The sequence below is a fragment of the Manacus vitellinus genome, unplaced genomic scaffold (assembly GCF_001715985.3).
Source record: "Manacus vitellinus isolate BGI_N305 unplaced genomic scaffold, ASM171598v3 scaffold_72_pilon, whole genome shotgun sequence".
In the NCBI taxonomy this organism is placed as follows: domain Eukaryota; kingdom Metazoa; phylum Chordata; class Aves; order Passeriformes; family Pipridae; genus Manacus; species Manacus vitellinus.
In genome coordinates, this window is record NW_021940764.1 from 429,995 (window position 1) to 453,721 (window position 23,727).

Consider the following 23,727-nt stretch of genomic DNA (forward strand, 5'->3'; position numbering starts at 1 on the left):
TCACACCCCTCAGACAGTGTCTAGGACCAACTTTCAGAAGCCACAAATGGAAAAGAATAAATTAGTAGTGTGTATTTATTTGAGTTCGGTTACAATACACAGACAAGGAGGACGCTGAACTTATTACTGAGATATTTTTTGCAGCTGCAGGTAACATGAGTGACAGTGCACAGAGCAGCAGAGGAAAGAAGTTGTTTGCATAAATACAGACACCGGAGTACAGGGATTTCACAGTTTTCACAGCAGTATGTTACAACTTTACAGTTTAAATTACTACACCAGCGCTTGAGTAACATTGGTTATACATCAGCAGTGGTCCCAATATTCAGGTACAATCAGACCAAGGATGAGAATACAGTTAAAAAAAAAAAAAGCCTAAGTCATGGCTTATGGGAATGATGGGCACATTCCCCTTCATATTACCAGAGTAATGTTCCATAAGACTGTGCCCATGAGCCAAACTTTCTCCCCAAAACCCTTAATCTTTTCTGGAAACAAAATGAAATGAGAGAGTAGAAAAACTAAACCGGTGAGAGACAGTATTAAATACAGCAGGTAACAGAGGGAATAGCACAAGTTTTGGTTTTATTAGAGTAAGTTTCTATTCTTATAAAACAGTCGCTTTGCACAGTTTGACCAGGCAGCTCGACGCCTCTGTCCCAACAGGCTTTAGACAACACAGTCCCACTGTGGCTGTCCCCTGGACAGGCTTCTGTCCTCGTGCAGTGACATTCCAGGGCAACACCAGGTTCTCACATGGTCATGTGCTCTGGTAGGACATAGGATATGTCATCCCACGGGTGACGGTACAGACCCTGCTTCAATCTCTTCTGGTCCAGGTAGTGTCCTGAAATGACAATAGTTTCTGTTACAGAATTCCCATCCCTCCTCCTCATCTTTGCCTTGGAACAACTTGAAGTTCTGGAGTACACCGAGTCCCCCCGAGGTTCAGGTTTGTCTGGTGTTCCTGGGGCAGGGCAGCCCCAGGAGATGGGAAGGGGTGGGGACGTGGCAAACTCACCAATGAATCCCATGCTCCTGCCCAGTACAAAGATGCCATTGAGAGCCCCTATTTCAATATATTCATCTGCTTCTTCTCTGCAAAAGGAAGGAAATTAAATAGCTCGGGGTAGTGATCTATTTAAGGAATCAATGTCAGATAGGCTGAGAACCTGCTCTAGTGCCAGAAGCCACAAGAATTCATGTGACAGCTTTCTGCCCCCAAGGCTAGGCTATGTTTCCTTCCCAGTGTCCTGAAATCCTGCCCCCAGGATCTGGCAGGGCAGCTCCCATCACTTTATAGGACCATGACCCAAGTACAGCCCCCTCCCTCCCTACTCACCGTGTGAAAGAGCCACAATTCCTGAGTACATCAACAAAGGCCGCTCCAATAATGCCATCTACATTCAGGATAAGGTTTGGTTTCTGCAGGAGATGAAAACACCCCAATGAAGATGTTAACAGTGCAAATGGTGCTCACCTGGCACCTTCCACGCCAAGGGTGACTCCACGGTTGCCTGTAACTGGGGACACACCAGCCCAGCGATGGAGAGGCAGCTCAGCAGCCTGAGCAAGAGCCACGGGCTCTTAAATGGGAATGCTGGAAAACCAGCCTCAAAGAAGGGGCCTGTTGGATCAAGCCACAGAGATTCTCTGCCATGGCCCAACACACGTACCAATGGCCTTGGATTTGCATCCAGCAGTGCCAGTGTGGACAGTGGCCACAGAGATGATGGTTTGGCTTGTTCAGCATTTTCCTGGTATCCAAACACCTTAAAGCCTTTCCTAACTGCAGCTGTAAATGGCCTCAACTCTCCCACAGAAACACAACCCCCAGGAACAACTTCTGAAGCATTGCACTTAAAATACATTGTGAACCTCAGTCACTTTCCCTCCCAAGAGAACCAGTCCTCAGAGCAGTTCAGTGCTGGCGTCTTTCACCTTGGAAGTTGTGATTTTCTCTACTTCAAGTGCGTAGTCCAGCAGTGGAGTGGCTGGGAAGTTCTGCTTCACGTAGTCCTTGAGAATCTGAACTCTCATGTCGGGGTTGTTTATCTGCAGGTTCAGAGCATGTCACAGTCACTGACGTTGCCTCTTACACAGGTACCTGACATCAGTTTTACTCATTGTAGGGTTGGGACAACTTGGTCAATAGCTGCCTTAAACTTGCCAATTTGCTTTCCTTTGGTTTTGCTCTTCCTCACCTTCAGTAAAACTCCCTCCTGTTTGTCCTAACACAGTTTTCTTACCGATTTGACTCGGTGTCCGATGCCCATGATCAGCTTCCCTTCCTTCTTCATCTTATTCACAAACTCCATGGGGATAATCCCGCTGTCAAAGGCTTTGCTGAACATTCTGGCTGCAGCATCCAGTGCTCCCCCAAACCGGTCACCCTGGGTGTAGGACACAAAGGGAATTGCAGCAAAGGACTCCACAGTTCAGGTACAAAACAAACACAAGATTATCTCCCCCATCCACCCTGCTGGTCTCTGTGACACCCATGACATTAAAGTTGGGCAGGCACATGAGAGAAAGCATCTGGTTTTAACTCAGACAAGTGCCAATATGGAGTCAACATGTCTCTGCTACAGATGTGGGGGAAAATGCAATTCCAAAGTCTGTTTTAGTCACATTTTTACTTGTCAGTCTTGTCAGTCAGGCAACCAAACAGGGGCAATACTGACAGCAATTTGGCTGCTACAAAATACTTCTAGACTCAGATGAGACAAACCAGTTCTGGCTTACTGGAAAAATGGACACAGTTTGAAACAGAGAGCACTGGACTATTAGAGTTGAAATTCAAGGTGTGAATGAATAGACATCACCAGCCCATGGCTCTGCAGTCAATTCAAATCTTAAATTAATAGTAATGGAACCTAGAAGAGTAATTAATAACAAAAGCTAAACCTCCTGGATCTCAGGTACTCACAATAGTGAGAAGGCCTGAAGTGAGGCTCGAGACGAGATCTTTGCCAGCCCTGGCGCAGACAATGGTGTTGTGAGCCCCAGACACGGCCGGCCCATGGTCTGCTGTCACCATCAGGCACATCTCGATGAACTGGCAGGCGTACCTGGGCAACCTGGGCACAGACACGGGGTCAGTCAGGGGACAGAACACAAGTGAAAATGCTTGTCAAGTCTCCAGTCTCTCCAGAGCTGAGGGTGACACAATAAACAAGTAGTCAGAAAGTGTGAATCAGGCCTAGAACAAAGAAATTTCCTCAATGCACCACAAAACTTGGGGGAAACTCCATCCTAAGACTAAAACATATTGTATGTAGCCTGAAATGTTGACATGGTCTAAAGGAGAGATTACAGAGATGGCATTCCAGTGAATCTACGTTCACAAAGGAATCCTGGAGTTACTTTTTTGCTTAGAACTCCACTAATAAACAAGGAAAACTCCAAACCAAAGAATTTGTGATCTTTCACAAGAGCTGCCTCACCTCCTCTGAAACCACAGCAGGCCCAGAACCCCTCCAATTCCCATCTCCTCTTTGAAGACCTCAGTGATGGGCATCCCAGCATAGATCAGCTCCTGCCCTCGCTCGTCACAGATGCTGGTCATGAAGGAAGCTGGTTTGCGAATCAGTCCCAGTTCCTGGAAATGCAGCGTAAAGATGGGATGTTAAACACCCACACTGGCAGCAAGGGCAGTACCGGGCAGAGCAGGCAAACAGCAACGCCTGAGGCTTGCCCTCAGAGTAGCTTCCACAGCTCAGAACCAGCGCAGCCGGGGAGCTCACAAGTAACACTAAAGCACAAGGTGTAACCCCAACACGGCATCCAGAATCCCAGCAAATGCCTTGTCTGGTTCCAAGGAACCCAAGAGCTCACCCTTGCCCAGGAGTAATCCATTGGTACAGTTGGAGGAGGCACTTCCTCAGCTGGTTCGATCACTTTTCTAGCCACAAGATCCTGGTACACAGACCTAGGGAGAGAATCCATTTGGTCCTTTTAAGGGATCCAAGTGAGGTGGTCCTAACCCAGACTTAAAACCCCACAATGAGTAACAGTTGCTTTCCTTAAGCAGAAATATATTCCCCATGAGGCCAGAATCAGTGCCCTGACTGCTTTTGTCTCTGCTGAAGGTGCTCTGTGAGTGTGACTTACTGAATGAGCTCTCCCAACTCATCGAAACTCCGGGGAACAAACACCCCAGCTTCCTTCAAGGCCTTGTTCTTTGCCACAGCAGTTTCAGAAGCCTGGTTGGCACAAGCTCCTGCATGGCCAAACTGCACCTACAAATAGGAGAAGGGAGAACAGTAAGGACTACAGGCACCCATTCCCACTCCAGAAGCAGGTGGCTATTGGAATTTGTTGCATTCCCTGGGAACTTTGGGCTCCCTTCACAAGTAAGTAGAATCCCCTGGAAATCTCCTGTGACACACCATAGAAGCACAAAAAGCTTTTATCATTTATATTTATGAACTTCTGCACATTAAAGTTGCCACTGGCAATTCTGGAAGGTTTAGGCACAGTGAGAGAACTGGGTTTCTCTTCCTGTTGTGGATTTATCCTTATTCTATGTGTTTTTCCCCTTTTTGCACGTACCTCTGAGGAGAACATGGTGGCACAGGTACCAATACACCAGCACACCATTGGCTTGGTGATCCGGCCTTCTTTAATGCCCCTGCAGATCTTGTACTCCTCTGTGCCTCCGATCTGCAGGGAGAGAGATATGGTTCCAAACTGCACTTTTGTGGAAACCAGCTCCAAGACACACACTGGAGGCATTGCTGGGATTTTCCCTCCTTTTTCACCAAGTAACAGCTGAAGTCTCAGAACAAAGTTTCCTGAATTTTGTTGTTTGTTTTTTTTTTTTGAAGTAGTGAAGACTAAACTTACCTGTGGAATGCATGCAGTTTTTTTTGATAAAAGCAGCAAGAAATAAAAATTGGGATATTCAAGAATAGTGTAAGTAACTGCTATTTAGCAGGTCAGATGCTCCCAAAACAAAATCACACACTGATATTTCTCAGGTAGGAGTGAAGTGGTCTCACTCACCTCCCCCAGTACTACAATCATCTTCACTCCTGGAGTATCCTGATAACGCAAGACATGATCCATAAAAGTTGAGCCAGGATATCTGTGTGCAATACAGGGGAAAATGGTAGAAATTGATTTCACAAACTTTTCTGAAATTAAAAAAAAAAAAATAAAAAAAATCAACAGCCAACCTGCCCTTCTTCCTCCAAATTACCAACGATTCCTCTGTTGACTGACTTGAAAACCAGAGTCTGCTGAAGATGCTGACTCGTACCTGTCTCCTCCGATGGCCACCCCCTCATAGACCCCGTCAGTGGTTCGGGAGATGATGTTGTTGAGCTCATTGGACATTCCTCCAGACCGGGACACGTAGGCCACGCTGCCAGGGCGGTACAGCTTCGATGCCAGGATGTTATCCAGCATGCCTCCTGTGTTGCCTATTTTAAAGCAACCGGGCTTGATCCCACCAACCTACAAGAAAGACGTAAAGCCCTTTAAAACACCACGAAACAGAGGAATGTTTCTGTAAGGCAGCCTTGTCAGCATTTGTGCAGACAAGGGAGGATGGCAAGGACCTTAAAACGAGAGACTAACACACACCTCCTGTGACTAAAAACAAAGTGAATTGTAGGACGCACTTCATCCACTGGAAAAAGCTGATCTGAAGGTTAAGAAAGACAGGGGAAGGCAGCCATCAGTACTTACAGTTGCAGGCCCAATGATGGTGACTCCTTTTTTATCAGCTGCCTTGATCAGTTTGCGTGTCAGGGCCTCTGGAATGCCCTCGGCAATAATGGCAATGGTGCGGATCTGCAGCAAGAGAAAGAAAACCATTGGTACCCACAGAAGTTGCCCCTTGTCAGGCCCCTGGGAGGTCACTCCACGCATTCTCATCCAGGAAGGCCCAGTGCACAGATCCACAGTCTGTCATAATCTTCCCAGCAGTCTCAATGTTCTGGTCAGGGAATTTTCTCTCCCTTGCACATCAGAGCAGCACTGTATTTTAATCAGCCTGAAGTAGTTACTCCTAAGCAAGAGGTACCGAGTTCCTCTTACACTAATTGCAAGCACAGCATCAGGATTGTGATGGAACCCCAGTACCTTCCCTTACAGTCTGTAAGGGCTTAGAATTGGGGTGTTTATCTGCCAAGCTGGAAGATCAAGACAACTCACTAATGCCATCACTTAAGAAACACTGGTACCCTGCTGAAAGGGTCTTCTCTTGGGCTTCTTCTGGATCCCACGCTCACCTGGGGATAATTCATGGTTTCCACAGTGCTGTCGTAGGCAGAGCGCAGGGACGCAAAGTTGATGAGAACATCCACCTCTGGGTGCTTCTTCATGGCATCTGACATATTCTTGTAGACTGGAATCAGGATTTCTTTGTGGCCCCAGTAGAACTTCTGCCTGTGGTCACCGCTGTGGAGGAGAAGATGGAAAAGCCCTGACCTTTAGGCTGCTGGAAAGGCAAAGGGACACAGTGCATGCAGACAGAGGAGTTTACAAACCCCGTGCTCAGCCCTCGAGACTGACTGAGACATTCACGAGCACGTGAGCATGTGTGGGGAGGGATCATATGACAGCAGAAGGTTCTTCAGAGTATAGGACAGAGCAGCATATGGAAGGAGACGGGCTAATGGGGACAGAGGCATCCAGCAAGATGAATAAGCTCTCCCACAGTGAAGTTACCAGAGCCTTAACTCTACTCCAAGCTGGAAGACAGAATGAGGCACAGAAAGAGTAATGAATGAGAGGTGTGCAAAGCTGTGTCACTGGGCTGGAGTAAACACCAGGCTGGGGAAATGGGAAATCAGCATCTGTGGGGAGCAGCCAGGACAGCAACGGGAGGGCCAGCTTCCCAATCCTGCTACAGTGAGACACTCCTCACCCCACAGGCACTGGAAGGGAAGCACCTGGGAAGGTTTCACTGTAGGTATTTTGTACACAGCAGATGCTCCAACCAGGCCTGCATTAACTCTGACTGTGCAGTCATTTAAGAGTGTAGAGATACCAGCTGTGTTCCCATACTGGTACATTCGTGACAGAACATTCCAGGTTTTGCCAGCCTGGTTTCCACCAAAAGGTCAAGCAGAATCAGATAATTACAGGTAGCCTTAAACTTTAATCCTTATTGCTTTTTCTTCTGTAATCAACTGCAGCTCTGCCAGGGGCTGCCACTCACCCGTGGCTGTGCCTGCACTCAGCACCCCGAGGTTTGCACTTGCTGAGAAGTTATTACAGAGCTGCAATTACCATCAGAGCTGCAGAGTAACAGTGCAAGGTCTTAATCATCAAGAGGAGAAATTCTCTGCAGGACAGAGGTTGATTAGACATCAGCTCTCCAGGATGTCTGTAAATACCACAGGAATGAACCAAGGCTCCTGCCTGGCTCTGTGCTCCCACCTCACTGTACTGGAAGTGACAGCCACTGTTTCCCTTCTCCCTACCTGTCCTGTTACACAGCGAGACCCCATGCTCAGGGGGTACAGTGAAACAGTTCACACACAGCCATGCTCTGGAAGTTCCTCCAGAGGCTAACTTGAAACACTCAACAGTCCCCTAGGGATGAGTACAAGAGAGTGAACACCACCAGGGAACTCTCTATCCCACTGAAGGATCCATGGGTTTCCTGCTTGCTAAGGAACCACTGCTGCTATTGGAAAGAGCATGAATAAGATTTTAGTTTTTTCTAAATTTTGTTTGGCTACATACCAGCCAGACTGCTTTAGCAGAGCGACTACGATTCTGGCTAATATTTGGAGGGGAAATTCCTGCTGCTGCAGGCCCAAATCAAGGTGTCTCAGACAGGCACATGTCAAAGAACAGATGCAGGGAAGGAGCCTTACACAGCCTGCCTGCCTCTGCTGAGCCTGGGGCTGTACAGAAAGCCCAGGCAGTCACACCTGTCTTACTCACTGAGTGAAGAACACAACTTGGATACCTTTTGACAGGCACATGAAGTGAAACTTCAGTTCTGTGGTGAACATTCAGCTGTTTCAACAGCACAGCCCGAAATCAGTGGTTGAGGGAAACTGAGCAGCCTGCAAAGCCAAGCCAGGGGTGGAAGGGAGCGGAGGAGAAGGTGTTCCAGCAGGGATAGAGTCCAGGGCAGAGCTCCACTAAAGAACCACAGAGACTGGGAGAGGGGGGAGCTCACAGAAGAGTTGGAGGGAAGCAGTCAAAAGCGATGCAGTCACAGGCTACTTACGTGAACGGATAAACCATGGCAGCCACTGACGGCTCGTCCCGGGAGCAAACGTAATCAAAGTCCAGCATTCCTTGGACAGCCCGGGTCTGCATCCCCCACACGATCGCTTTGGTGTGGCGGCTGAACAGTGTCGTGGCTTTACCTGCTCAGAGAGGGCAAAGAAACAAACCACGTTCAAACTGTACATCCGAGCAAGACCCAAGCTGCAGCTTTGCCAAACGGCTGCTGAAAGGCTCCTGAGTGAGCATATTCCCCTCCCCCAAACTGAACCAAGACGTGAACTGCAGGATGGAGTAGCCACACTGTCCAAATTAAGGAAGAAACTGTAAACGAAGCACAGCAACCCTTTCCCTGGATTCTGAACACAACAGCCAGGTTTTGGGGTTCACTAAATGGGCAAGTGAATTGCAGGGTGGAGCTGGTGTAGCAGAGGAGAGAAGTGAAAACTGCCTCTTCCTCTCCTCTCATGGGCCATTCATCTTCCTCCCAGTTTTCTTCTGCAAAGCTGAAGAGAACTTTGAATTTTATTTATTTATTTGCATGTGGCCCACAGGAGGTTTGTCAGGGCACCACAGAACAATAGGAAATAAAAAGAAAAGCAGGAAATGGAGGGAACAAAAAGTAAAGGAGCTCAATGCACTCGGTTTTTCTTTTCAGTATTTTTTTTTTTAATGACCAGAATCCAATACAAACTTGACGGCTCCAAGAACTTACATATAGCACAAAACTTGGCTTCAGTGGACAGAGTCACAGGAAAGGCAACAGTTCAGCCAGTGAGGATGGACTGTTGGCCTAAAGTCTATTTACACCACTTGTCACAGCACAACATTGGGTCCCTCCCTTTGTCTCCAAGCAGAATTCGTTTTAAAACTTGTAAAAACCTCAGAGCTGGTCCACCTGCTGATGCCAACTCAAGCTATTGCTGAGTTCCTTCTGGCTTTGAATCAAAGGTAAACAGTGTTAGGGATTAAACAGGACACTGGCTTCAACAAGGAATCAATCCCTGCTCTCCAGACCTACACACTCACAGTTCAGATTCAACTGCAACTTGACTTGTTATTAGGGATTTGCTTACCATGAAAATTCTGTTTATCCTGTAGGTGCCTGCAAGGAGGCAGCATGAGTGTTCCCAGGAACAGTAAAATGCAGGCCCAGAGAGGTGATGCTATTTGAGATCACACAAGCAATAATCTGAGAATTCCCCTTCTACTGTCCCTCTTCATGACAAGGGAGGTAACTTGAAGCTCTACTTTGCCCCTGATTCAGCAGGTTATTCTCAGCACAGAGCTCAAGAGAATCTCAAAGGTACTTTCCAAGCCTGATAAGCAGGGCCCCTGCACTACTTTGCTTCCCTTTGAAACAAGATGCCAGTTACTGGGCACAGTTAGTGACTCCTCCTTTTGGAAATCAAGGTAACAGAGTTTTTCACAATGTGTCTGGGGCTGTTCTTCTCTGTAATGGTTGTGGGGAGGGAAGAAAAATTGAAGTTTGAGACCAGTCCTTCTCTCCCCCAGAAATAAAGTGTTTGTGCAAAGGCATATGTGATCTACACTTGAAAAACCAGATGAGAAGGTCACATGGTGACAGCTAAATATGCTGGGCAGGCGGGAAGACCAGACAACACGGCAAACTTTTGGAGAGAAAAGACAGCCACAAAACTAAGAACTAAAAGTCAGCTGCCAGCAAGGCCAGGCACATTCAGCTGGTCACACGGGTCCTACCTGAGCCAGGTGTCGAGGCTGGGATTGAATCTGTTAAAGAGAGAATCACTCAGGCAACAGCGTGACAGAGCTGGCTGCTGCCAGCCCAAGGGCTGGGCACATGGGCAGGTGCTGAGCTGCCCTCCTCCCCACAGCACTTGGGGGCTTTTGGGTTTTGCTTTTGTTAAAAAACAAGTGACAGCTAAAACCACCTAACTACACTCAAGACAAAGATAAGCAGGTACCACGAAATTGCTTCCCTTTATGTCCAGAAAAAAAAAAAAGCATTTGTCTCGTGCCAGTCCTGCCTTTGGGAGCAGCAGAGCACTGCCAGGGTTGGACTTACCAAGAGGTGCTGTTGGTTTTGCCTTCTTGGCTGGAGCAATACCATCTGTTTTGGACTCGGAGAAGGAGGCGGTTCTGCTCGGTGCAGGAGTCTGAAAGATTCAGAAACCAAGTCAGTGAGGGACAGTGCCAGGAACACCTGGAGCAGAGGAGGAAACGGCCACTTTGGCCACGCTGGTCTGCTACAAAGAAAACCAAAGAAAACTGATTTTAAGATAAGGCTGTTTCAGTCAGGGAAGGGAAACCTCCTTAATGACCCAGTAGGTACAAGAGTCACATTTTGGATTTGAGAGGTCACGTTTTCTGCCACGAGCGAGGTGGGCATTGGGGTGGCCCTTCCTCAAACCATGCGGGCAAAGCCACATTTGCTTTTGTAAAGCTTCCTACATATACACTGGTGTCTGAGACCCATTTGCAGCCTGTCCCCTTTCACGGCACAGGGAGAACTCACCGAGGGGCTGCCGCTGGCGTTGAGGAGGAAGTTGGCGGTGTGGGCGGCGGTGGGCGGCTGGTTGGGGATCGGGCGGTGGCCCAGCGCCATGCCCACGATCGCAGTCATGTGAGTCTCCGTGCCAAAGACATGGATGGGGATGCCAGTGGTCTTCCCTGTGGAGACACACAGCAGTAGTCAGCCTTGGTGTGGGGGGGGAAAGGAACAAGGTGAGCTTCTGCCAAAGAGAAACATTTAACCTTGAGAAGGCTCAGCAGAGAGCAGGTGGAAGAAATAAGATGCAAGAACAAAACTTGAGGAAAAGCTTGGTCCTTACCAACTTCTCCCATGACACGTAACCCTTCCTGGTAGTTCGGGCCTCCTCTTCGTACAAAGATCTTCACCTCATGCTCCTTCAGAGGGCCCTGGAAATCCTTAATGGCTCTCACAATGCCCTACAAGAAATACACAGGACAGGTGACCTGGGCAGTCTGACCTTTACCCTGTCCCATCATCTCAGGAAGTCCTGGAAGAGTTGGACTATCAGCCTCAGCCCAACAGGGAACTGGGAAGAAAGGCCTGGGGCTGACAAGTGGGTGTTTGCTGGTGCTTCTGACTGGTCACTTACTTTAAAGGTGGCTGCTACATTGGTGAAGTTTGCAATGCTGCCTCCAATGATCAGGATCTTCCCTGAGGGAAGAAAAACATGTGTAAATAGAACTGTTTTAAGAGCAGCATACTCCAAGATCATGAAGCAATTTAGGACAAAGTGAAACAAAGCTGCAGTGCAGACTAGCCAGTTGTTCATAGTTGTGTTTAGTAGAGCCTGGAAGATAAGAGCCTTGTAACAAGCAAGAATGTTTGATAAGAATCTCTCAGGCTCCACAGAAAACCACAAGTCCTGCCTCTGAAGGAAGAGCTGACAAAAATCCATTCCTGCTTCCCTCTGAAGGCAGCAGTACATTGAGAGCTCTGCCAGGGAGGGCTAAGCAGAGTAACAGCCCCCATTTGTTCAGGTTTTTCCTGAACTTCATATGAACTTCCTGCAGCTTCATAGCTTTGGAATTGCAGCATCTCCCTCACCTTCTGGGTGCTTCTCTCGGGTCATGAGGGAGAGGATGGTCTTGGCGTAGTCGTAGGTCTGCTGCTCACTGGGGGCTCCCGAGTACTCCCCGTAGTTTGCCAGTTCATTCACACCCCCCAGGTCACAAATGGTGTCACTATAAAAGTTATTTAAGAGGTTAGTTATAACTTGAGTCACTGTAAAGGACTTAAAGCATTCCAAAGCCCTGGGAAAGCAGCACTCAGAACAGAGGGACTGTGTTGTCTGCTGAAAACAAAGCTGCTCTCCCCTTGGTGCCAGTCATAGTCCTGTCATACTCCCTAGATATGATGGGAACTCAGTGACCACTACAGCAATAATATGGACCTCAACACCCTCCAGCCAGCTCAATTCTTTCCAAGTCAAAAAGAAACTGTATTCTCAACCTCCCAGAATTAAATTCCCTGGGGAACACTATGTTCCAGCTTGGTGAGAAATCTGCACAGCACCTTCATTCTAAAGGGATTCCGAACGTCAGTATGAGAAAAACAGCTTTAGAACAGTCTGCTTGCCATAGGCTGCAGAATTATGTTCTTCCAGCACTGTAAATCCACCCCCTTCTCTGGAAACCTTGTTCCTGTTACCTGTACACCACCGAGGCACCACCACCAGCCACCATGGTCCAGATCCTGCCTTTGGGGTTCAGGATCGTAAGCTTCAGGCTGGCCCCACTCTTGGCATCCAGGTCAGCAATGTAGGCTTCCTGCAGGGAGAGCAGCACAACCTCAACTTCCTTCTGCATCTGCCTTTTCCATCCCGAGGGTCAGTGCTAGGTGTCAGCTACAGCTGAGGGACAGCAGAGCTACAGACACCATGTTTGTAAGAGACAGAGGCCCAGTGCCAGCTCTCCATCCAGTCACAAAATCTGAACAGAACTGAAGAGTCTGTTCTGACCTTGTCTGAGACTGAGGCCAGACAAAAATCTAAAAAATCATCACACCCATGGTGACCACTCTGGCTGTGCTGCAGCCAGGAATGTAATCACTGAGAGCTGCCATTTGGCTCACCATGGGGCCCCTGCAGCCCAGCGTGCCAGGCTGCTGAGCAGCACTTCATCGGAGTTCATTAACATTCCCAGCAAAGACTGTGCCATAACAACCTTCCCAGGCACTCGCAGAGGGATGATTCAGAGACAAAACCTGAACTAATCCTTTTAAGAGCAAATTGAGTTGAGTGTTGGCATCCAGCAAGCTACATGGAGAGGAACAGCTAAATGGATTTCCTGGCCATGGTACAAAAACCTTCCAACTGAAGCATAATTATAATTATTGAAATGAAAAAATCAGGACAGAAATCCTTTTGGAGAGAGCAGAACAGTCACCTGAAATAAGTAACAGAATAACTAAGGAGAAAGCTCTATTTCCAATAGCTTCTGAAGCTGCTGGGAGCTGTCTGGAGCAGTGCTTGTGCATCCAGCAGCACAGACCCAGGGAATTGGGAGAGGAAGCAGACATTGCTGGCTTCACAAAGGGCTGCCTGCAGGTCTCATCTTGTCCTCACTTCTTGGGAAAACAGGTGCATTAACATCTTAACTTCTGACTTGAAAGCCTGAGAGATGGTAATTATTTTCTCTGAATTCACACTTGGATGTAGCATTTGCACACAGCTGCTGCTCTGCTCTCAGAACTGCCACTGACACACTGAGGGAACAACAGCTCCCACGAGGCTGCCAGTAACCACTGCTTCACAAAAAAGTGATGCTGAGGGGAGCAACATGGGCGGGAACCACAGAAGCAAGCTCTGTACAGGTACAGAGCTCTGGCACACAGCTGAGGGAAGTTAATTATCAGTCTCCATTTAAAGAAGTCAGTTCTGAATTAAAGAACTGAAAGAACATCCAAGAAGAGCTGGGAAGTGACTGCAGCTCAGAGTGTGATTACGAGCAGTCCCAGGACTACAGCTACTGTACACAGGTTAGCATGGGCAGCACTGCCAAAGTGTTGGAAACACAGCACTGGAAGCTGGGGATATAAGCATTGAGGAATTCATCTTGCAGGTCACAGGGAAGGAATCTGGGCTGTCACTTGCCTCGGGATAAGCTTCCCTGCCAAAGGGAGGGGGGAACTCCACATCCCCCCACTTCACTTTGCAGATGTAGTCAGCGGTCGCGTCAATCTTCGCAGCCAGATCAAGGATGTAAACACCATCTTTAGTCACTACTGCAGTGAAAAACATCATAATTAGCTCTGGTCTGGTGGTTTGTACAAGGACATGTAACAGGTTTGCTTCAACATCTGATACCACAGAGATCATTCCTAAAGCCGGGTCACTGCTGCTCCCCCCAGCACTGCGCAGCATTTACCAGCCCCAGCAGGTTCCCTGAGGAATTAACCAGTGACTGTGGCCATGGCCCAGGCTCTGCCTCAGGGGATGTTTTGTTCTAACAGAGCAACTTTTACATTCTTCAGTTCTGCCTTAACATCCCTTTCAATGGAATTTTTCATTTGCTCATTTTAAGCCACTCAACAAGCAGCTCCAAGACACATCACAGCCACCTCTGTGCCTCTGCACATGGCACCTGGTGCTGTTGTGAACTACAGAACCCAGAGAAGGATCAAGAACACATTCCAGCAGTTCAGAACAGGAAGTTCTGTTCCCAAAAACATCCATTACCTAGTGGATTGATCTCGAGGTATGTGAAATACAGATCTTCATAAAGGTTGAACAGGCCACAGATGAAGCTGGCCAAGATGCTGTAAAAAAAAAAAAAAAGAAAAAAAAAAGTGACACAAGTTAATGAAAGCAGCCAAACCTAAGCACAGCCTGCTCTGTTCATTGGTATTTGTGGCAAATTTACTCAGCATCAATTTCTTTCATTCTCATTCATCTTCTCTGGAAGGAGCCTGGGCGATGACTCAAGGGAAGGAAGACCTTGATGACTCATCCTAATTACCCTCCACCAAACTCTGGGAGGACACAGTTGCTCACAACTGTCAGAGCTGTGCAGTCTGATTTATCTCCCCAGGAGACAGACGCACTTGGTTGTCTTCCTGCTGATACCCATCTTTGTCAGATCTGAGCTTCCTCATCTGTGATGGGGAGGAGGCTGCAGTGAACTGATGGAGTGACAGGCTCCTTCAGCCCTTCAGTGCTGCACGATGCCAGCAGGGATTACGTTGTGTTTGGAAAAATCATGACTCACATTAAGATAATGAGGTATGGGCAGCTAATTGAGGGAGATGCAGAAGCCTTGAGATCTACAGAGACGCTGCAGGAATAACTTTGGAGACTGGGCCAGAGCAAAGGACAGGGCAGTTCTGACTTAGCAGTCAGATCCACATCTTATCACTATTTCCACTAAACAAAAGAAACTTCTAAGCTGGCACAAAGGATCAGGATTCAGTACATGTCTCCAGTCTCAGAGGTCGAGACCTGAGCAGGCTGAGAAGTGCTGCTGCCAAGTGAAGGCTCAGCACTAAACCTTATTTTGGGTTTCACAGGCGGCTCAGATAAGGTCAGAGAACTTGGATTCAGGATACATGGCATATTCTGGAGAGCAGCAAGAAGGGCAGGAGCGTGAAGTTCGAGGTGAGCAGAACTGAGGGATGTGACACTGAGATAAAGGAGAGCAGCTGCTGTGTGGCTGGTCCTGCCCAGAACTGGCAGCTGTACTTACTCCTTCTTGTCTGCTGGTGCATGCTGCAGGAGCTGCTTCTTCACATCTGATTCACTGAGCTTCTCATCCACTGCCACGAGCAGCTTCTGAGCTTTGGCATCCACATCTCCCACATCCACACCCCCTTCGTGGTGGAAGAGCACATAGTCTCCCTCACGGGCAGCGTATATGCACACGTAGAACTCTTCCTCCTGCACCACAGAGCAGGCACAAAAATTAGCCACTGACACCCAGAGAAGACCCTGGAGAGGCTCTTGTGCCAGTGCCAGGGATGGGGCACCCAAGCCAAACATTGAGCTTCCCCAGGAGCAGCAGTGTTGGAGTGGCCCCGACACTGCCTTGGGTTTGCAGGCTGTGCACTGACCCTGTGAGCTCAACAGCACACCCCCAAACTTCTGCCTTCTCCACTGTACCAATCCAGCTAAGTGTGCAAGTCCAAAGAGATTTAAAAGCCCTTTTTAATGCTTTATTTGGGGTACTAACCTGTTTGTGAGGGACGAAGGGTTCGATCAGAAAATTCTTTAGGATTCCCCTCGCATTAGCAATCTGGGGGCAGAAAACAAGACAAACACCCATAACCACTTGTCCAGTCTCCACATTTGTGACAGCACAAGGCAAGTTTTGAGAATTAATCAGCACTGCTCTAAGATTGCTCTTATTCAAGCACCTCTCCACCAGGCCTCCTGGAGAACCACTCCTCCCTCTCCAGCACAACATCCAGCACTGTCACCAAGGATATCTGGTTACAGGAGTCAGTCACCTTCCCCATTCCTCATAGGACAGAGGGGTATCACAATTACACTGGGACAGCTGCTCTCGCCTCCTGTTCCAGAGACAGCACCATCATAGAGCCCTGCTCAGCACAGGGTGACTACTTGAGCTGCTCTTGGAGCACTGGAAAAAAATCAGAAGTGAGTGAATTCCTGAGTAGCAGGAGCAGAGGCCTCAGAGCAGTCCTCGCCCTGAAGTGGTGTCAGGGAGCATGGAAGAGCAAGACAACCCTTTATCCCCTTCCTACAGGGGCACACAACTAGAGCAAGGTCTGGGAACTGCCCTGTGTAGGCACTTTCCTGCTATTCAAACCCTAGCCTGGCTCAAGGGACACTCCCACACATGGGGGATACTCCCTGTTCCCGAGGACACCAGTAGTCCCAAGCCTGTGGCCCAGTCCTTGCTTTAGATGTGGTTGTTGTATTGTGCTAAAGGAGTGATTTCCACATCCATCATTTTCCCAACGGGCAGCACACAAGATGCAGTTCCTGCTGTTTCCCAATTCTCCAGGCAGCTGCACTGGCTCAGAGCTGGAGCCAGCAGCAAATCAATCCCAGCAGGGCCAAAGGCACCAATTCCTTGAGGCAGCAGAACTCCATCAGCTCCCGACACACGGCAGCAGGGATGGCAGGCACTTTGTTATCATTAGCATTGCAGTGCCATTCCCAGGAAAATAAATATATTAGGGCAGCACTGAGTTAAAATAAGGACCTGAAGTAACACTCAGTCATCAGCCAAAACACACGAGCTGGCTGCAGTAGGGGATGCTTTTATGACAGCTTTTACACTGTCTTGGGTGTTACTGGGAAGCAGCAGAGCCAGCTCGACACAGCATCCAGCTACCAGCAGCAGACTCCCAGGGGAAGGGAATTTCAAAGTGGTGCTAATTCCTGCTGAGTTCCCACCGGCCCTGCACAGACAGCAGAGTCACAGGGAGCAGCGGGCTCTGCGCCCTGTCACGGTGTGTCAGTTCTCAGGGCTCATTTACCAGCAGCAAGTTCACACGTGGGACAGTTTCTCACTTGCTTTTTCCGCCACCATCACACGTGTTTGAAACCTCCAGAAGCAAGAGAAACACCCACAGGCCAGCAGGGCCAGGAGAGACAGGAAAAAGCAGCCTTGTCCTTGCTGCTGAGGTGACACTCACCGTGGTTTCCTGGCCCAGGCGCTGCTTGAGCCAAGCCTTCACCTGATCCAGAGTGAGGTTAATCCCAACCAGTCCAAGCTTCCCACGTCTCTTGATGAGCTGATCTGGCTTCACCACCAAACGCTACAAGGTTGGACAAGAGAAGAAGCATTAGAAAGTGACTTTGGTCAAGCAGTTCTCTGCAGATAGTAAAGCAAAAAATCTAAATCAGCTCTGTACAGCACAGATCCTTGCAGAATGTCTTTAATCTTGGCAAATCCAGCTCCTTGTACGACATGCCTGCAAGGTTTATTTACAGTATACTTCAAGAAAAGCTGCTTTGTTTCTACTCAGCCACGAGCAGACATCAGAGACTGAGGTGACAGTTTGTTCTGGCTTTTTTTTGATGAAAAAAAATGTGAGTGTCATGGCAGACACAGTCAGTTGCTCACAAATAAAACCCAAACCCAACAACTCCTGCTGTCACTACACATTGCTTATGAGACTGGCCAGGGCCAGGGGTCATGCACATTTTAGTCAACTGACAGTAGCTTTCTGTAAGACACCCATGGAAGGCTGCTCCTGGGTTACACACTTATCTCTAGCTTGCAAATATCTGATTAAAAACAAAGCAGAACTGGGTGCTATTCTCCTGTACTGCTGATGTGTCCTGGAACTTCAGCAGCAGGAGTAGAGTCAGAACACACTCTGTTGAGGTACAGGACACTGAGCATGGTCTTGCTGCTGGACCCTGCAGCCCTTTCTAGCCTTACAGAACCTGCCTTAAGGCTCCAGAGCATCCTTGTTCCCTTCTGGCTTCCTGCAAGGCTTTTAGAAGCAGTGCTGATCTCTTCCTGCAGTTTACTCAGGCACTTGAGCATAGAACATTTAATTAGTGCAGGGCTTCTATCAGTCAGTCAGTCAAGGACTGTGAGACATTCATGTTCCCCAGCCAACGACTTAATATAATTAACCACTGGGAAGAAGCCAGCTTGGGCAGCTAATAAAAAGAGCTCTGGATATATTTACTCTACAGAAAGTGCGTGGCTATGACACACAGAGATATAAAAGATCTTGCATTGAAAAAGAAGGAAAAAAAAAAAAAGTTTTCCTTGACATTTTGCCTGGATACAGGAAAACTAAGCAGTGTCCTAACTGGACACTGGATAAAGCCAGCCATGGAGAGAGCACTCCCTAATTTCAGACAGCAAGGCTTTGAGAACAGGGACTGACATCTCTGCCTGAATCAGCCTCCTCTACCTCCTATGCAGTTATGAGCAGCTTGTTCACAGCTCTCTCTGCTCCTGTGTTTCAGTCCTTCAAGGAACTGCATAATCAGCCCCCCAAGAGGTGACACTGAGCCTTGAAGCAAGGCTTGTTTCTTCACCAGGGTTGGGAGTGACCGTGGCAGAGCAGCAGCAGCAGTGACTGGTCCTTCGGGAAGGGTCTGGAGCAGGGCTCAGGCACTCCAGGAAGGCAGGTCCTGCTGTCCTTACCTCGCTCAGGAGCCAGGGGTGGTCCTGGGTGAGCCGTGCCCAGTCCGTGGCCGGGGTGACCCGGGCATACTTGAAGCGGTTCTGGATGGCAGAGGACGTGCAGATGTACTTGTACAAGAACTCCTTCCCCGTCTGCTCGGAGATGGCTTTGGCTGACATGGCTATCTAGTCTGGATGGGGAAAAACACAAAAATCCATCAGGAACAGAGCCCTGTTGTGGCTGAGAACTCCTCATCACCCAGCTCAACACAAACCCAGAGCTGGGCTCTGTCTCCGCATTAAACATAACATCAAAAAACTCACCTGACAAGCAAGAACTATTCATGTTGCTTAAAACTTCTACCCCATTCCCCTGCCCTGAACACTGTTTTGATCCAGCCTTGCCTGCAGGGAAAGGCAGAATCCCAGGAGTCTGTCCCAGCCACGAGAGTCTTTCCCAAACCCTCTGCTTGGAGCATCCAAGGGGTGTCCAGCTCAGGCAGCTGCTCTCAAACCTTGCAGCACCCCAGCTTTGCTCCTGGGGGGTCTGTGTAACACACCTATCACTTATTCTGGTGCTGTTCCAGGGAGGGAACCCCTCCTTCCCACCCATTTCCCTACAGCCTCCCACGTTCCCAGAGTGAGCCTGACTGCAGGCACATCAGCAACCCCCATCCCTTTCCTAAAGGGAAAGGAAAACGCTGCCAGGATTACCAAAACCAGAACACGTTTACATCACTGTTTTTTCTTGTTTCCGAACCAAATGTCTTGGAAGGAGCTTCACACCCGACAGAATAAGATGCTCAAGACAACAAAGATTAAGGTTAGACAGGTTGGGGTTTTTTTTTTTGTTTGTTTGGGTTTAAGAAAAAATTCCTAATTCCATGGAATTAGGATGGGGGATGGCTTTATTCTCTTTTCGAGTGTCTTTAAAACTGATGTAAGGAAATGACTTCTGACCTCAAGGTTGTAACTTTTCTTTCCAATAGGCAGCAACAAAGTCATAGGTGTCAAAGATGCATTTCTTTTTAGCTGCCATAAACATTTTTTTTAAAGAATATTTCATTCCAGTGACCCTGTCTGCATCTGTCACACATCAGAACTGAGTCCTGTGATCAGTCAGTGGGTTTGGTACGTCTGAGGGGTCAGACTGCTGACAGGGAGGCTTGAGCAGTGGCTCCTGCTGCATTCTGAGTGACTGGGGTCATGTTCCTGTTCCCCAAGCACAGCCAATGTGGAAGGAAACAAAAGCACACTTGGGATAGATTCTGGGAGAGCTGCAAAGCAGAAAGGCACCAACACAGAAAGGAGGAGCTCAGATTCCATCTGAGCACCTGGGCAGTGAAGTACTGGAATGGCTCAGTAAGACTCACTACCTGTCCTCATAAAACAGAGACCCACAGAGGCAAACAGTTTAAAAATTCCAGTTATTTCTTGTGCTGCCCTCTGGGAAACAGTCATTAGTAATCAGCTGGGTTACTCACCCAGGGAATAATTAGCCATCATTAGAAATAAAGAACTTTTCCCTAGAGCAGGAAGGAGGAGGTTTGGTCCATCCCAACATTAGTAGGAGGGAGGTTGCATTCCCTGAGCCTCCAGAACAAACCAGATTGGACTAAGTGCTGTTACTGAAAGCTGATAACTAAGCTTAAGGACCAGCAGTCAGATCTGCTGCTGACATCTTTTCAAATGCAGCTCCAGGGTTAAAAATCACAAAGGCGAAGCTACTGAAGGGGCAAAAGACTTTAAAGACCAGCAGGGCTGCTCTCAGGGAGTTATGATGTAAAACCCTAAATAGTTGCAGCACAGTTTCCAATTTAATCCTGTTTCAAAACAGCATCGGGCAATGTTTCTGGGGCAAGAAACACTTGCCCCTAACACTGCCTGCTGAAAACAGCCCTGCTGTTTCATTAGCCCAGTGCCAAAGCGTGGCCCCAGGAGAGGGGAGTTCTTGTGAGCAGCCAGAGGAGACCAACCACCAAACCCCAAACCAACATCCCAGCCCTGTCCTGCAGGCACACACAGACACACTCAGTTCCCACAGACCCCACACCGCTGCCCTGCCTCACAGCTGCACACACTCCCCCTGTACCAGAGTGCTGAAAACTTTCCATTAGGATTTTTGCTTTAAAACAGAGGTATTTCTGAGAGCAAACCCTGCTCCCATGGTGCCTGCAGCCATTTGTTCTGCCTGGGAGGAAGCTGGAATACTCCTGATTCATACCCCTTCAAAATCCATCAACTCCACAATCTGCTCAGGGCCAGTCCCAGTCCCAGAGAAACAGCATCACATTTCACTGCAGCACCAGCAAATGGGTAAAAGAAAGTGGCAAAAATATTTCTTTAAAAAACCCCAAGTATTTTGCCATTTCTCCAGGGTAGTCACAGAGCCCCCCAACAGCACTGCAGAACTTCAGTCCACGTTTACAAATCAAACCACTCAAGCTGAGGCCAGTTACGTCAATGAATCACCTGCAATTGCAAGAAATTGGACCCGGGATACCCCTCAGGTCTTATCAAGAACAGTCCTATAAAAACCATCAGCGGGAAAAAGTGACAGAAATGGGATTTCTTAAACCCGAGGGACACAATGCATGGGGCACTCCCAGGAGAGTGGCCCTGTGGAGCTGCTCCTCTCAGAACCAGTCCTGGTCATCACCTCATTTTTGCAGTAACACTACCGGGGCAAAGAAAGGAAACTAGAGGATTATTACAACAGCAGTAGATGAAAAATAACAACATCCTCATGTCATGGCAACAGAACAGCAGGAATGAGGCTGTTCTGACCTTATCTGCCCGAGGTTCAGATTTCCTAAACACTGGTGAATCTTTAATCACGCCCCTCACTCCATTTTTCCGCTGCTCCAACCCCGCCTTTCTGTTGGGACACACAGCACAAAACAATTGCTTCAGTCTGCTGAACTGTTAAGCTAAGAGATCAGCAGGAAAAAAATACATAGGGCATCAGCAATTTCCAGCTGTGTGTGCTCGTGCAGGTCCCTTGACAACCAGGGAGATCAGATCAGAGCACCTCCATTAACTTCCTGCATCTGTTCTGCAAACACCAAGCAGGGGCACGGACTCAAGTCACCAGAACACAGTCTCTGCAGTTTCCCAGGAATGGGGCAGGTTCAGACTCTCGTCTGCCAGGGATAATCTTGTTTTCAGTCATGCTTAGCACCTGCAGGGCCAACCAGTGCTGGAGAGAGCAATGGCTGCACCTCTGAAGAAAGAGAGGAAAGAAAAGTCCTTCTCTCTGTCTCAAACACAAGCTGTAGGGTAACAACGTTCTCTTTCACCACTTCACACCCAGACACTGCTCTGTTCATCATTCATTAGCCAAGACTGACCTGCAATTTTCTCACCACTTCAGGTCCCAGACCTTGCACCCACCACACACAAGGACAGATTCACGTCAGCAGCACAAAAAGCCTTTTCCAATCTGCTCCCACTGTGCAGCCTCCGCCGCACGAGGTTTTGGATAGGGGCAGATGGAATTCAGTTTCTAACTTGTGCTGCCTCTCCAGCTGCCTGTGATGATTCCCTGGACACTGTACATGCATTATCACAGCCTTTCAGAGCCAGTTACAAACCGCCTTGCCTTTCCCTTGAAGGGTCTATGATGGAAGCACAGCTGATTGCTGGCCAAATCTGCTGAGCAAAGGATGATCTACTGACACTATAAAGCGTTTCCCACAGCACATACCGTGAAGTTTTCAGTTAAAATGTGACAGATCATCAGATCACAGAATAGTTGAGGTTAGAGGGGACTCAGGAGAATACCCAGCACAACCTCAGGCTCAAAGCAGGATCAGCTCTGGGGCCAGCCCGTGTCACCGGGGCCATTCCTGTGTTTGAAGCAGAGCTCTCTCCAGTGGATGTCACACACCTTGTCTTGGTTTGACAAGTGCAAGTGGTTTGACTGCTTTAAGAATAAGTTCTTTCTGGAAGTGCCACAGATTTGTGTTCATTTACTGAGGCTCCAACACAAACAGCTTCCCTGCAACACCTCAGAGACCTCTCATCATCCATACCCACCGATTCAAAGGCTGGATTCCAGCCTTTGCTGGCAAGTCCAGAGCAAGTAAGAGACGTGGATTAGAGCACATTTTCCGGAGCTCAGCAGCACTTATTCCCTCAAAACATTACCTGTCAAATATGCTAAGAGGTTTGTATTTGGAAAATGTTCCCCAAACGTACTGACGGAGAAAAACAGCGGGATGGCAAGAGGCAGGCAAGGATCCTAGAGCTGGATGTTGTGTTTGCTGTGACACAACTGATACACCTGCCCCAATACCAGCTGAAGGGAACTTGCAGCAGATCCAAAGGAAACACAAATGGAGAAACAGGGAGGCATTCCTGACACAGAACCCAGGTAAAGTCTCCCTGACTCCCAAGAGATCAACGATGTGGCATTAACTCAGCGCAACACAGTCTGCTCTGCAAGGAGAGAAAAAGGCATTAAAGACAGTGATTTGGTTGGTTTTTCTGCAAACCCTTTCTGGTTGCAGAGGTGTAGCTCCACTTCACCGGTCTGTGTTCAGACAGAACATGGTGCTCAGGCATGGAATTCTCTTAGATCTGGATCAGTACCACGCTCCAATCCCACCTGAACGGTGCTTCTGCCAGGAGGAAAGGACTCCCTCCCCAGTGAAGATTTCTCACCCGCTCTCCCAAGAATTATGTCAACAAACTCATATGGCAAAGCAGCCTTCCCACTCCATCCCGGGTCACTTATTAACGCAGTTCAAGCTCAGCCAGTATTTTCAGCCCACGGCAGCACGGAGAGTTACATCAGCTCCCACCTGGCAGTGCCCCTGTTTCAGCAGAGCACAGCGAGGGCCAGTGCAGGGTCATGGTCCCACAGCTGCAGTTGGGAAATGCTGTGTGGGGTGATGCAAGCAGGTGCTGCTTGCCCAGCTCTGGGGGAGGCTCCCTGAACATGTGGAACCCCTGAGAGCAACG

General features: G+C 48.5%; 2 protein-coding genes across 5 annotated transcripts in view; both read right to left on the reverse strand.

The window, feature by feature from the left end:
• Positions 1–453, reverse strand: part of KLHL11 (kelch like family member 11) — a 6,702-nt gene extending 6,249 nt beyond the window's left edge. The window contains exon 1 of the mRNA XM_029964446.1: positions 424–453. Coding sequence (XP_029820306.1) covers positions 424–453 — 30 coding nt within the window. The remainder of the gene's footprint in view (positions 1–423) is intronic.
• On the reverse strand, positions 52–18,968 carry ACLY (ATP citrate lyase). Of its 4 annotated transcripts, none has more exons than XM_018084582.2 (28): positions 18,784–18,968; positions 17,309–17,431; positions 15,874–15,936; positions 15,391–15,581; positions 14,388–14,467; positions 13,803–13,930; positions 12,359–12,477; positions 11,756–11,892; positions 11,301–11,362; positions 11,010–11,127; positions 10,694–10,848; positions 10,244–10,334; positions 9,919–9,948; positions 8,198–8,339; positions 6,240–6,408; positions 5,695–5,799; positions 5,264–5,460; positions 5,008–5,089; positions 4,555–4,665; positions 4,114–4,241; positions 3,838–3,931; positions 3,447–3,601; positions 2,930–3,080; positions 2,250–2,393; positions 1,942–2,055; positions 1,343–1,425; positions 1,022–1,098; positions 52–847 (listed from the first exon to the last, which is right to left on the reverse strand). In XM_018084582.2, the coding sequence occupies exons 1-28, from the start codon at positions 18,940–18,942 to the stop codon at positions 753–755; spliced, it is 3,303 nt and encodes a 1,100-aa protein (XP_017940071.1). In that variant the 5' UTR covers positions 18,943–18,968; the 3' UTR covers positions 52–752. The 4 variants fall into 4 exon arrangements, with proteins under 4 accessions (XP_017940071.1, XP_008922152.1, XP_008922154.1 ...); XM_008923904.3 differs by having other exon boundaries at positions 13,803–13,933; XM_008923906.3 differs by lacking the exon at positions 9,919–9,948 and having other exon boundaries at positions 548–847; positions 13,803–13,933; positions 18,784–18,942.
• Positions 18,969–23,727: the final 4,759 nt, after the last annotated feature.

What these genes read in the sequence shown, in the direction of transcription:
- ACLY (XM_008923904.3), bottom strand. Translation starts at nt 18,942, where the DNA reads ATGTCAGCCAAAGCCATCTCCGAGCAGACGGGGAAGGAGTTCTTGTAC. An exon ending in ACGTGTCATGGGAGAAGTTG is followed by an intron (nt 10,849 to 11,009) that starts GTAAGGACCAAG and finishes GTGTCTCCACAG; the next exon opens with GGAAGACCACTGGCATCCCC. An exon ending in AGAAAATCACAACTTCCAAG is followed by an intron (nt 1,426 to 1,941) that starts GTGAAAGACGCC and finishes CATCTCCTGCAG; the next exon opens with AAACCAAACCTTATCCTGAA.